Here is a 13,791-nt window from a genome sequence, read left to right on the forward strand (position 1 = left end):
CTTACAAATCAGCCCTATGTGGCAAGTACGGTCTGTAACAAATTTCTTTACTAGGTTTTCAACACAGTGCTTCACAATCGTTCAGATCTTTAAATGACAAAAATGACAACAGTCTGTAGAAGAGGTGGTGATGAAGCTGGGAAGAGGGGAAAAGATGGTGATTTGTTTTTCTTCCTATTTTGTTTAATGTGGTGGTGGGGGGGGCGGTTTGTAGCTTTTTTTTTTTTTTGGTTACTGAAAAAAATAGAACAGTCCACTGTCCAGCAGAGGCTGCGTCCACTCTATTGCTCCCAGGGCTCATTCTGCATGGACCTGCGTTTCAGGAGGCTGCAAGGCCAGCTCTGTGGGCAGGAAGGCGCCCTGCCCCAGAGCTGTGGCGTATGTCCTGCTCTGGGGGTGGGGGAAGCCGGGGGGCATGTACGGGCCTATTGCCGCTGCTCCGAAGCCCCCTCGCTGGTGCTGGGGCGGGGAGTGGTAGCCCTCCAGGTTATCGTACTGCGGCCCGGCAGTCCCCCGGCCCGGGCGCTTGCCGTGGGTGTGGTAGTGGTACAGCACGCCGGGGTCCCTGTCCGCGCTCTGAGGGTGGTGCAGTTTGAGGCTGTGACTCCTCTCTGGCTTAGGGGGCGGGAGCGCGGACTGCGACAGGTGCTCCTCCTCCTTGTAGCAGTCTCTGGGGTGCTTCTCTGCGGCCGGGGGCTGCCGGGCCCGGGGCCGCTCCAGCTCCTTGGGGAGCCGCACCTCTTTGTGGCTCGGTCTTAAAGACTCCGGCCCTGACGGCACGTATTTCCCTCCAGAGTTAAGGTAGCTGACAGGCTCGGCAGGGTCTGGAAGCCCTTTGGGCCCGTAGTCTAGCGGGCCGGCTCCCTGGGGGAAAGGGGGCCCATTCTTCGGGTCGCACAGCTGCCTATGGCTTGCTTCCTGATGTGGCCTGTGCTCGGGGAGGCTGCAGCCCGTGTCGTGCAGCTTTCGGTTCCTGACGCTGCTCTGCTTCTGGGGGAGGCACGGCTTCTCCGGCTGCCCGTTGCCGTACCCGCCCTGGTGGTGGGGCACGCGCTCCAGCTCCGGCTCCGCGTGCTTCCGGTAGAAGCGGTCCTCCCCCTCGGGGCTCAGGGCCTTGGCCGGGTGCCGCCCCTCCTTGCCCTCGGCCACCGAGAGGAGTCCAGTTTTCCCAGGATCCGACTTGCTGCGCAGGTGGATGACATAGATGCCGCCCAGGTCGTCCGGCGCGCCGGCCGGGCTCATGTTGTCATACTGGGACACGACAGGCCCCTTGGCCTTCTGCCGCGCACGGCTCTCCCTGCGGATGGACTGCAGGCGGTACTTCTCCAGGTCCTCCAGGTCCCACGAGGCGTACGCGTGCTTCGCGTCGGCCACCGGGGGCACGTGGACCATGCTGTGGTCACTGGCCGGGAAGTAGCTGGCCACGCTGGGCCGGGCGCGCGGGGCCGCACCCCCGGCGAACGCGTACACATTCTTGCCTTGCAGCCGCGGGGCGAGGAAGGCCAGGTCGCGGCCGGGCAGGCGGTGCAGGGGCCGCAGCTGCACCGTGCCGTAGGCGTCCACGTCACACAGAGCGCCGTCGGGGCTGTAGTAGGAACTGGCCGAGCTGGCATAGGGACTGTACCGGTAGTGCACCCGGCCGTTCTCGAAGTAAGGCTGCAGCTGAGTGACGTGGTAGTCCGAGCGGGCCTGGGATGACTGATATGGCTTATACTGGTACAGGGGTCGTGGGCAGTAGGCGGGCTCCTCATCTGGGGGCACCTCTGTCCTGGAGATGGGGACAGAGCGGATCATGGAGGACGGAGGCACGTGCAGAGACTGCACCCGGCGGATGGTGGGGTACGGCGGCATGTCCTCGGGGTAGCAGCCACCCCTGATGGACGAGCTCAGTGAGGACACGTACTCTGCCCGGCTACACGGCTTCGGGTGGTGTCCAGACACGCTTCTCCCGGGGGCCACGTACGTGTTGTACCGGGGGCCCGTGGAGGCTGGTGGCTCTGACCTGGACGCATATACCGAGTGCGGCTCCGCTTTCCCGTGATGGGGTGGCACGCTCTGGGGGCGGAACTGGCAGTTTGGGGTCATACTGAAATGCAGACAGTTTTCTGGACCGAAGGGCTCCGTGGTGAGGTCAGGCCTGGTGAACGTGGGGTAAGCAGTCTTAAGAGGGCCGTGCTTGGCTTGTGGGACAGGGAGGGGCAAAGGCAAGGCTTCTTCCGCTGAGGCAGCGGCAACGAAGGAGTGGTACCCGGCGCTGCCCGCCCCGTCGGCGCTGCCCGAGTGGAGGGCGGCGGCCAGTCTGCTCTCCATGGTCCTGGCCGGGGGCGCCGGGGTGGGGAAGCCACAGGAGGCATGCGCGGGCACAGACTCGGCGCGCAGGTGCAGCGCGGGCGCCCTGGCACCTTCCCGCACCTTTTCAGGAAGGACCGGCTGGGGAGCTGGAGCGGAGGTTGGGCACTGCGCAGCGGCCCCGCCATCCCCAACCAGGACAGGTGCAGGGTCACCCAGGCCCCTGGGTTCAGACGGCCTCTCCGGAATCGGAACTGCTGCTTGAACCTGTTGAAAGATGATAGTACTGTGAGTGTTTTTTATGCTTCCCTATATGGAATCAAACATTACTGAATTCATAACTCACAAGCTGAGGCCATGCGGGCAGCAGCTGAAAATTTCCCAAGCTGTGCAGAGGTGCTGGACAGGGCAGAGGCCTACCTGTCCCTACAGTCAGGAAAAGAAGGCAGGCCTGTGTGGCCACCTGGTGTGGCAGCCAGCCCTTCTTTGGAGAGCTGTTCTCATTTAGGATGGGTTTTCAAGAGATGGGGTGGACCATGACAGATCTGATTTGCTTAGAAGACCACTAGGCTTGAAACCACGTACCCGGTCTATCCGTGCAGCTCAGTCTCAACACCAAGAACATTCTGTTAAACAAGCAGTGCTGATTCTACCTGAAGAGTGTTTTGAAGTGATACCCACTGCCCAGGGGGCAGTTTTCAGCCCCCAGGCCAGGGAGGGACAAGAAGGGACATGTCCAGGTGGCATTCAACACAGCCTCTGCCTCTCCCTCCCGCTCCAGTGTGTCTGTGGCAGCAGAAGACAAGCATGGTTCTCACTGCAAGGCTGCACACGCTGCCCTTGAGAAACAAGTGGCTGGAAATAGCATCTTCCATAGAGGACTAGATATTGAAGTCCTTTTAGTCCAAGGCAATGACAAAAAACCTTCACAGTCTGCATATAACATTCTCTCATCAAAACAGGTGCTTGACTATTCAACAATCTGCTGGCTAATGCTGAAAAAACAAAAAGGCCTATGACACTGTCATCTCTGATATTTCGAGAAAGTTGGTAAGACATAAAGTCTTCCAAGTGTCCTGAGACTACAGCACTTTGGTCATGCAGACGTGAAAAACTGGCAGAGATGGTTGGACAGCTTGCCCAGAGTCACACTGAGTCAGTGAGGGAGCTGGGAAAACCCCACAACTCTGACAGCCAATGGCCAGGTGGACTCCTGCGCTCATAATCTCTTTGTAAAGGGAGAGGGTTATAGTAAAACCACAGCCATGGAGAAGCTGCTCCTTTTTCAGAGAAAAGCCAGCATCAAGATAAAGGCAGATCCCCATCTCAACCAGGAAGTGTTTCACAGAAATTGGCCTAGGACTTAAAAAGAGATGTCAGATTTCACTCGAGGCAACGTCACATGCTGATGGAGAGTGGCACACCTTTGGAGAAACACTGCATGCCACTGGCCTGCCCCGCTTCTTACCTTGTGGGGATTGGTTAGTCCTATACTGGCTGTAGTCTGTACCTGCCCCAGGACCGGGGGCTGCTCTGCGGGTCTCTGGGAAGGAGGTAGGGGTAGGGGACGGCTGGCTCGTTGAGCACGCTGAAGGGTGGCGGTTACATACTCCACTGCGCTGGGCTGTTCCGCTACGTCCCAGCTGGCTTCGCTGGCGCTTGCTATGGCCACTGCTGGAGCATGCGTCATGTACGCCAGGGGGGCTGTGCTGGTGTTCTCTTCAGGGGACCCGGAAGGAGGGCAGATCTTGTCCCTAGGCAAATGAGAAGGGGCAGGACTTCTGTCTGCAAGTTCTGAAGGGTGATGCGGCTTATCCACGCTTGCACCAAGGTAAGAAGGAGGCTCATCTCCACTGTAGAAATGGAGCTGATCGTGGTCCACAAAGGAGACGGTCGGCACACTGGTCTTCACAGATTGGTCTTCAGGGAAAGTGATGAGATCATCAGACTTTGAGTCTGTTGAGGGAACGGAAGTGACTCTCGCCTTCTCTGGGTCCCCAGATAAATAGATTCGATGTGGCTGATCGCCTGGTAAGTCTGCCGGGGGGGACTGCCCCATGGAGTCAGTGATGCTGGAATGGGTATAGTCGCCGGCAGCCGCTGTGTCTGGCACCGGCTGGTCACCATGCCCAGGGCCCTTGTTCTGGAGGTGGGGCTGCTCTGCTGGCCTGTCGGTTTGGAAATAGGCTTTCTCGAGAGTAACGCTAGAGTAGGGAGCAGGTGGTCTGTCCTCGGCTGCAGCCACCGCTATGTCCCCACAGTGTGCACAGGCAGCCGGGGATGTGCCTGGTCTCTTCAGTGACTGGGTGGAGGCCTGCTGTGCAGACTCCGCTAACGCCAGCGCCAGCAGGCGTGCCACGTTTTTCGGAGGCGGTGGTGGTGGGATAAGAGAGACTGAACTTACAGGAACGGAATCCTGAGGGGGGTCATGTGTGTCTGCTCCTGGGAGGAAATTGGGAAAAAAGAAAGTGAAAAAGCAGCTTGTGTTATCCTACATGGAAAGCCAAACATTCCCCCATTTGATCACTAAAAAAAAAAGTGCCTTCCATATTTCAAAATGGCCATCCGCAATCTTCTATCCCACATGCGAACACTGCAGAAAACACATCTGGTTCAGAAGGAAAACTAAACCAGAGAGTGTTTAAGACTGCAGTCTCCTCCTGGGTTGCTACAGAGATGGGCGAGGCAGGGAGCCAGTCCCTCATCCGGCTCAGAAAAGATTGGTTAGAAAACAAGCTTCAAGTGCTTGCAGAATGTTATTAAGAATACTTTTTACATTTGATGGTGTAGGCTGGCTAGTTAATGTGTAAGGCTATAATATAATTTTGTCAGAAGAGGAAACAGAATCAAGAGCTATGAAGCTGTGCAAAAATTATCCAGGAATTCTGACTGGACAAGGGGACTTTATCAAGATCTGAAGTAGGACTGCTGGCCCTTTGGGGGATGTTTTGGTTGACTTTAATTTAGGGCTTTGAGCCATCAGCACCACCTAGAAAAAACATTCTCTTTGATAAAAGGCTAGCTGTGGAGTACATTTCTCTCCTAAAAGGCACAGTTGGTGGAAGATCCCTCTTAGCTTAAAGCAAGAATGGAGGAAAACAAATGGTACCTGTCTGAGTCTGTCCAGAAGGTACAGCCTTACTCTGACTGCTTGAGGCAGGCTCCTCCTTCCCTGGTGAGTCTACGTCTGCAGCAGCCCCCTGGTCCAGGGGCTGGGCTTCACACTCACACCCTTCCTGGGCCTCTCTCTCGTTTGCTTTTCTCTTTACTACCTGGGTGGGGGATCTATTTATGACATCACTTTCTTCGCTACTTTTGTTCCAGGCTGCAGAAGGTGCGTTCTGAGCTGCCGTGTTTGCGACGGGGCCGATGACTTCTGACACCCGGGTGGGAAGGGTCACTGAAATGGGCTCGGATATGTTCAGAGAGGGTGATTTGCTTATCTTCCGGCCAATCTTTGGAGAGAAAGCATAGACAACCTTTTCGGTGAATGAGGATGGCTTCGATGCTTTCTCTTCAGCTGGGCTCAAGTCCAGGGTGAAGAATGGACTCAGCTTCTCCTGAAGAGGAGACACAGGTTCAGAACTTGCAGTGCTTCCTGGAGTCTGTGACTGGCTACCGCCTGTTTCCGTATCCTTCTTATCCGTACTCTGTTTATCCTTGGAGTAGCCCAAGGAGTCTAAGAAGGAAGCCCCGCTCTCCAGACATTCTGATTCGGCCTTAGGAGGACTGCACTGAAATGACATCGGATCAAAATCCAGGCTGGCTACTCCTATGTCTGGTGGGCTCAAGTCAACATCCTCAGCTGAGTGCGGAGACACGAGAGCCGGAATGTGCAATAGCCCAACTTCCTCCTCACTTCCATTGTCGTGGGGCAGGTTGTCATAGGAGTTGCAGCGGTTCCCCAGCATCTCGCCGTTAAAAGAGGCGCTCAGGGCATCACTGCTAGATCTGGGTCTTCTGGGTCGGAACAACTTGGAGTCACCTGGCAAAAATGGGTAGCAGTGTCAGAATATGAATGTCCCAGGACACACAGTGCCCTGTGAGTCAGCAACTTAGTACAGCAGAGACGCACTACATACAGTAAGGAAGCGCAACCATCTCTTGGGGAGCACAGATGGAACCCCCAAAGCAAACGCTCAGTAACAGATTCACTTGGTACCATTGGAGGCAGGATGCATTGGATGGTTTCCACAGGAAAAAGGACTCAGAACTCTTAGATTCTATACTATTGCAACACGGACTCTTGTGACTGGGCAAGTTTTCATTTCTTTTTGTCTTGTTTTATCACTGACTTCACACATGACTTGTGAGGTACAACTATTCACTTTAAACGGTACTTCAGATAGGCAATAGAAAGAGGGCTTTTTTTGGTGTGTGCTTTATTCTTTTGTTTTTGTGGGGAAATATCCTCATACCCAAAATTGAACTTCTCAAAAAAAGTATTTATATTTAGTAAAGTATAATTTTATATTTAGTAATGTATCCCTTTCAGATATTTTAAAATAATTTTATTTTTTTTCTTCAGCAAGAACAGGCTTTAAGCTTATCAGGCAAAAGCCTTAAGAGTGGTAATAGTATTACTTTATTTTATGATATTGCTAAACATCCAACTGGTAAGAGAAGTCCTCTATCTTAATCTCATTCTTTTGTTACAGTGATGAGCCATAGTGATGAAGTACCATAAAGAGACATTGTCTTAACACAAATACAACCACTAATGTGTTGACCAGTTATAAAATTAATCCCTACTCAAATTTCATTTTCATCTTACTACATGCACTTATCCAGTCCACTGCACTATTTTTGAGAACCACTCTCAACTTCAGTGAAATGGAAAATCCCGGAAAATCAGGAAGATGGCAGACACCCCACTGACATGAAAGGCAGGGATTTGTTGAATCCCAAGTATAGCCATGGGTCAATGAGGATCTGTAAATGAGGATGAGGAAGTTGACCAGGAGGACACCCCCGGGAAACTTCAGAAGAACACAATCTGAAAACCAACGGATTAAGAAAAGTCTGCAGGAAATCAATGCAGCTCTCGATTATTTCTGCAACAAAGCCTTCTTCCCTATCTTCCCACACAATCCAGTCTTGATGTGGGGAAAGTCCTATCTGCTGCTACCTGTTTTTCTCAAAGAAGTTCTGCCTCCTTCCAGGTCAGCACTGATGTAACCTTTGTTCATTCTGGAAGTTAGTACAGAACTGCAACTGTAACCCGACTTACACTCAATGGAAGCTTAAAAAGTTATTTTCAACATTTTTAGTTTTGTCCAAGTTGCAATCAAATCTTTTTGTACTATTAACCATAACATGTTGGTCTGCATTTTAAGCAGATTCATTTTCAGTTGCCTTCTCCTGGTAGAAAATCATCCTCAGATAATGAGGACTATCTCTAACCAGTGATATATGAGATTTAAGGTCACGTTAAATTTGCAAGACAAAAGGTCACTGGTCTGAACATCAATACTGCTTAATTTTATACTCTGTGACAAGCACTGTGCTCTCATTTTGAAATTTAAAGAAATACTATTAACACCATCTTTTACTGGGCATAAATATAAATGGTTAACTTAAAACACTTCACCTACGTTTATGTAAACTGAATCACAATCATGTCAAAAGTGAAGAAATTAAAGACTAGTACCATATTAAAGCATCAGTGGACAATACTAAGTAGATACTAGTATTTTGAGGCTTCCCTGGTTGCTCAGTGGTTACGAACCTGTCTACTAATACAGGACACATGAGTTCGATCCCTGGGTCAGGAAGACCCCCTGGAGAAGCAATCACTAGTCTATGTCTGACGCAGGATACAGCATGCTTGGGGCTGGTGCATGGGGATGACCCACAGAGATGTTATGGGGAGGGAGGTGGGAGGGGGGTTCATGTTTGGGAACACATGTAAGAATTAAAGATTTTAAAATTAAAAAAAAAAAAAAAAGAAAACCCACTCCAGTATTCTTGCCTGGGAAAGCCCATGGACAGAGGAGCCTGATGGACTACAGTCCATGGGGTTGCAAAGAGTTGGACATGACTTAGTGACTAAACAACTAGCATTTTTAGGAAATTATAACCTACAGCCTATTTATTAAGCAGTGTATCTTTTTATTAAATATATTCTAGAATAAAACAACTGATGCTTTAGTCTTACCATCGACTGCATGGAGAGAAGTAAGAGACTCTTCACTTTTAGCTGAACGGAGGGTCCCTTCTGCCCTGCCACCTGAAGAATCAAAACCAAACAGTGTGATGTTTTATTCACTCTTACATATGCAGTGAAAGGGGACAGTGCTTTTCTGTACATGTATTTAGAGTTTCAAGAATGATTAGATTTTTTACAACTGTATTCAATTTTGCATTCTATATAATGTGTTGTACTCTTCTCAAGTGGTTTCCTATGTGAAAAATCTCTTTTCTAAAAGAATAATAAACTTCAGAATAAAGATGAATTTTAAAACTTGCTTTTGTATTTCCTAAAGACTAGTATATCTTGAGATGATCTCATACTGAATTTAGAGTGAGTGACTCGTATCCTTTTAACAAGAGAAGCTGCAGAGAGACCATGGAGAAGCCATGTGAAGACAGAGGCAGAGACTGGAGTGGCACCACCGCCAGCCAGGAACGCAGGTGTCCCCAAAGCTGGGAGAGGCCAGGAAGGATTCTCTGGATCCTTCAGAGGGAACATGGCCCTCTGACACCTGGATTTCAGTCTTTAGCTCCCAGAACTGCGAGGAAATAAATTCGTGTTGTTTTCAGCCAATTTGTCTCACTTGGTGACAATTTGCTATGGTAGCCCTAGGAAACTAACAGAGGCCATTTAATTAATTACAAGTGTTGAATTTATTTGTGAAATATCCTCATCCTCTTCCAATCTCTTAGCAGAGCTCAACGCTGCTAACATTTCCCTGTAAAGCCCTTCCTTCATGAATACTCATTTGGAAGGACTGATGCTAAAGCTGAAGCTCCAGTACTTTGGCCACCTGATGTGAAGAGCTGACTCACTGGAAAAGACCCTGAGGCTGGGAAAGGCTGAGGGCACGAGGAAAAGGGGTTCACAGAGGATGAGATGGTCGGATGGTATCACCGACTCAATGCACCTGAGTTTGAGCAAACTCTGGGAGATGGTGCAGGACAGGGAAGCCTGGCGTGTGCAGTCCACGCCAACATGCAGTCCAGGGGGTCGCAAAGAGTTGAATACAACTTAGTGACTGCACAACAACCACCGTGTCCCTGCCGAGGGACCACTTCTTCTCACTCTCCTTCGTGCAGCTCTGCTCCCTCCACCCTCTAAACAATGCTTTTCTCCAGGACTCAGCCTCCAACCTGCTTCTCTCACTCAGCAGGCTCTCCCTTGGCCATAAGAAAAATATCCCTAGGGTTCTCACCCTTGGTTTGCTGACGAGTTTCAAATCTGTATTTCTAGTCAGATTAAAGTCCTTTATTGAATTCCAGGTCCCTAGTACTCATCACCTTTTGGGCAGGTCCAACTCACTATGTCCAAAGTTAACATGTCATTTTTCTTCCCAAACCCACTACTCCCTTCAGTGATAACAGCAACTCCCTGACCATTTAATCAACACCTGACAATTACCGTTCGCATCTTTCTCAACCGTTTTTCTGCCCATCCTGTCGATTCTGCCTCATAAATACCTCTCAGATCTATTTCCCACTCCCACAGCCACCGCTTACTGCAGATGCTCTTCGTTTCCTGCCTGCACAGCTGTAACTGTCTCCTGACTTACTGTTCAGACTCCAGGCTTACCCTCTTCCTGGACATGCCCCACATTGCTGCCAAAGTCATCCTTCTTAAACCCAAACTTGCTCATGTTACATACTGCAGCTATTCAGTGACACCCAAGGAACTCAGGACAAAACCACACCCCCGGCAAGCACCCTGGGCCCCTGAGAACTGAACCCCTGTGTGTACCATCCCACGCATACGTTCTTTATGCTTCCTGCTCCACACGCCCACACACTCTGCTGCCACTTCCCAAAACACCTTTCTCAGTCCCTTGTTGGTCAGGTGAATCCCTACTTATCCTTCAAAACCCGAGTCACAGGTTCTATTTCCTCCACCCACCTCTCTCCCCATAGGAATTGGCCACTCCTGCCATAAATGCCTCACATAAGCCTCAATTTCAATAGCTATGATTCTGCATGAAATTTGTTTTCTTACATGCATATGTCCCAAGTAAGACATGAAGGTTGGGAGCAGTGTCTTAATTTTTTTTCTTTCTGCAGAGGCTGCAATCAAAATATCTAGCCCATACTTAGTACATGATTGCAAACTGAAAGAATGATGAATTAAATGAATTGAACGCTATATTTCTAGCATTGCCTGAGAAGTAAGCACTAACAGATTCAGAACCTGTTAATAGCAGTAGATTTAAATGATTTTTAAAAGAGCAGTACTTTCAACAACACAGAAATAGATTTATCTATCCAATAAGATACTCTCACTTCAACGTATCATCTAGGAAAAAGACACCTTCTTTGGTTGTAAGATTTAAAACTCTGACAGACATGTCAAAACCTGATTTTGTCATTAAAAAAAAAAAACTATAAATATATAAGATGAGTAAGTTTAAATACCACAGCAGTTACTTATTATCAACCATATACAAACTATATTATAAATATGTTATGAATTTTTAAACACACTGACACGATATATAATCTGTATAGTTTCCAAAGAAACTGGGAACTTCTATGCACTTATATATACTATGTATCTGGGGATAAAGCATTGGTAGAAGACAGTTCACACGAAACAGCACAACGAGGACACACCCTGTTGGCGCCTGTGACAAGAACGTGCCGTGTGTGTCCTGGTAAGAGAAGAGCAGTGTGACAGGACGGGAGGGGCAGCCCCCACGCAGGCCGCTCCTGGGCGCAGAGGGAAGGGAAGGCGTGAACACTCACCTTTCAGAGCCATGGCTTTCATCTCGGAGGGCTCACTCTCATTACGCTGCAACTTTCGCTTAGAAACAGACGACGATTTTCCCAAGTTGAAAAAGGAACGCCAGCTCCCCACGGGAGATTTTTTCATTTTATTTTGCGGCCTCCTCCTAGGAGAGAGAAAACGATCTGCATTAAGGCATCCAAGAGGCTACCTTTACTCACTGAAGATGAACAAATGATGGAAAGGGGCAAGCAGCCTGCAGAGGCACGGTGGACACAGTCAACACCTGCCTTCCACAGAGCGCGTGCCACACAGTACGGCTGAGCTGCGCTGCTGAAGCAGGAAATGAAAATTAAATGCACGGATTTTAACAGTTGTAATTAGTTTCACAAAGATAACTTAACCAGATTTTCATATTGAGAGCTAATCTCACAATCTGTGAAATAAGTAAGAATAAGATATATTTAGGAAGAGGAAACACTAAATCTCCAAAAATAAAATAGAGTTGAAGAAAATGATTCTAGGTGTGTGTAAAGAGAATTAAGCCAAAAAAGAAGCAAAGCACTAAGAAAAGTAACTAATATATACTGAATGCCAGGCACTATGCTAACTGGTATACATGATATCTCATTTAAGTTATATAAAACCATTTGAGGTAGGCACTATTATTGTCATTTTAAGTACTATTCTCATTGTACAGCTGAGGAAGTAAGAAGAAGAAGTTTAATGCTGTAAAACTAGTAAATGATGGCGTCAAGGTTGGAACCCAGGTCCACTCAGCATCGACACTCTTGATTACTCTTTTATAAAGAGGTTTTTGAGGAAATTATAGAGTAAAAAATTCAAGAAGCTGAAGACAAACTCAGAATGACAAAGTAAAAGAGTATGTTCTAACTTTCTGTTGTCAGGACATTTCAGTTGAGGGAAATGAAAAGAATTTAGAAAGGTACACTAACATATGGAAATGAACTTCAATTAGTACTATCCTATCCAGGGAGTTGAAATCCTGATATTCTTATGGAGCAGCCAGAGGAGTAACCTGAGATCAAAATTAACTTATAGACATTAGTCTTCTCACAATCAGTTAGTAAAGAAGTTACGGAAACCATGTTATTATCATTTCTTTAGAGAAAAACAGAATCAGAGCTGGAGAGGACACTGAGAACGTGAACAGCAGTGGTTCTCAGACTTTGTCAGTGTCCTCCCAGCTCTGATTCTGTTTCTCTTAAGATACGATGCAATGCTTTTTGATAACCATTCGCTTCAGTTCCCACGAAGTAACATCCACAGTCGAATGAACAGGTTTTTCTGGGAAGGAAAGAATCAATATAATACTACTAAAATACCAAAGTAAAAGAAAAGAAAATAACAAACAGTCATGAAATGCACGTTTTTTAAGGAGGACTGAATGAATTTTACCTTTCGAGTGGGAACTCGATTATGGTATGAAATTTCCCCTGGAGTGCAGCAGGTCCTTCTCCTACTTCAATGTATTTATTTTCGGTCACAATTGGAGAATTGACCTGAGCCTGTGTTCGTGCCTGGGCTTCCTCCAGCGTCAGCAGCTTGGTAGATGGAGACGAGACCAGCAGGGACTTGGGTCTTGATAGAGAAGCTTTGAAAAGAAAAAGAAAAAAGCAATGACGAGACTCAAACTTTCTGACATGGGGGAAAAATATAAATATCTGTGACTGTGTGTGTATAACAATCTGGTTACCTGTCTATCTATCTATCTTTCTGTGTTGTTTTAAATTTTCTTTATTAAATTTTTTAAATGGCAAAAGTAACAGAGCCTTATACTGAGGAATAGAAAATGACATACTAGGTTATTAACAGTAGTAGATAAAAGTATAAAATTCCTCAAGTATTTAACTAATAATTTAACTATTATTAAATAGTTTAATAATTAATTTAACTAATACTGTAACTAATTTACTCTAATAATTTAACTATTTTCCTTTCTTAAAGGATTGCAGACAAGGCCTAGAATCAGTCATGCATTTTTAGTTTTGGGAGGAGTTTTTCTTCTGCTGCTCTATATTACACTTTCACACACATCGATAACAGGTGACACGATACACTTTTTATGTTCCCTGAACTTAGATCATGGTAGGTCTAATATTTAGTATTCACTAAAAACACATAATAGAACTGTTACAATATTGTGAGTTTTGGGAAGCAGATATAAATCAGCTGCTTTCTTTGGAGACAGATTTATTAAATTGAGATAAGAGATGCTGCTCACTGAAGTGGTGGGGGTTTAATGACACGTTCCCAGTGGGGACGAGCGTCCACGTGGGCCTACCTGCCCCTTCCTGAATGACTGCGTTGATCTTCCCACTGAAAAGCACGTCGACGTGGTTGAGGATAAACTCCACAACCACAGACTGAATCCTCACTTCCATGAAAGCTGCCGTCCCACTGAAGCAGGCGGATTCTATCTGCTTTGATCTGTGGGGTAAACGACACTACCATCAGAGGGTCCCCAGAACAGCAGTCTTGAAGAGCATTATCTTTTCGGTTTGTGTGTAAATCAAAAGTGAACCAGAAGAAGAAAGCACACTTTGACAGTGCCTTGGCTAAACCTTGACCGC

General features: G+C 47.7%; 1 protein-coding gene across 1 annotated transcript in view; it reads right to left on the minus strand.

Annotated features, from left to right (window-relative positions):
• Nucleotides 1-297: 297 nt before the first annotated feature.
• Nucleotides 298-13,791, minus strand: part of ARHGAP32 (Rho GTPase activating protein 32) — a 122,523-nt gene continuing 109,029 nt past the window's right edge. Inside the window, exons 17-23 of the mRNA XM_052662185.1 lie at nucleotides 13,503-13,648; nucleotides 12,617-12,812; nucleotides 11,218-11,363; nucleotides 8,447-8,518; nucleotides 5,399-6,274; nucleotides 3,758-4,731; nucleotides 298-2,556 (exon numbers count right to left, since the gene is read on the minus strand). Coding sequence (XP_052518145.1) covers nucleotides 298-2,556; nucleotides 3,758-4,731; nucleotides 5,399-6,274; nucleotides 8,447-8,518; nucleotides 11,218-11,363; nucleotides 12,617-12,812; nucleotides 13,503-13,648 — 4,669 coding nt within the window. The remainder of the gene's footprint in view (nucleotides 2,557-3,757; nucleotides 4,732-5,398; nucleotides 6,275-8,446; nucleotides 8,519-11,217; nucleotides 11,364-12,616; nucleotides 12,813-13,502; nucleotides 13,649-13,791) is intronic.

Source organism: Budorcas taxicolor, chromosome 25 (genome assembly GCF_023091745.1).
Source record: "Budorcas taxicolor isolate Tak-1 chromosome 25, Takin1.1, whole genome shotgun sequence".
In the NCBI taxonomy this organism is placed as follows: Eukaryota; Metazoa; Chordata; class Mammalia; order Artiodactyla; family Bovidae; genus Budorcas; species Budorcas taxicolor.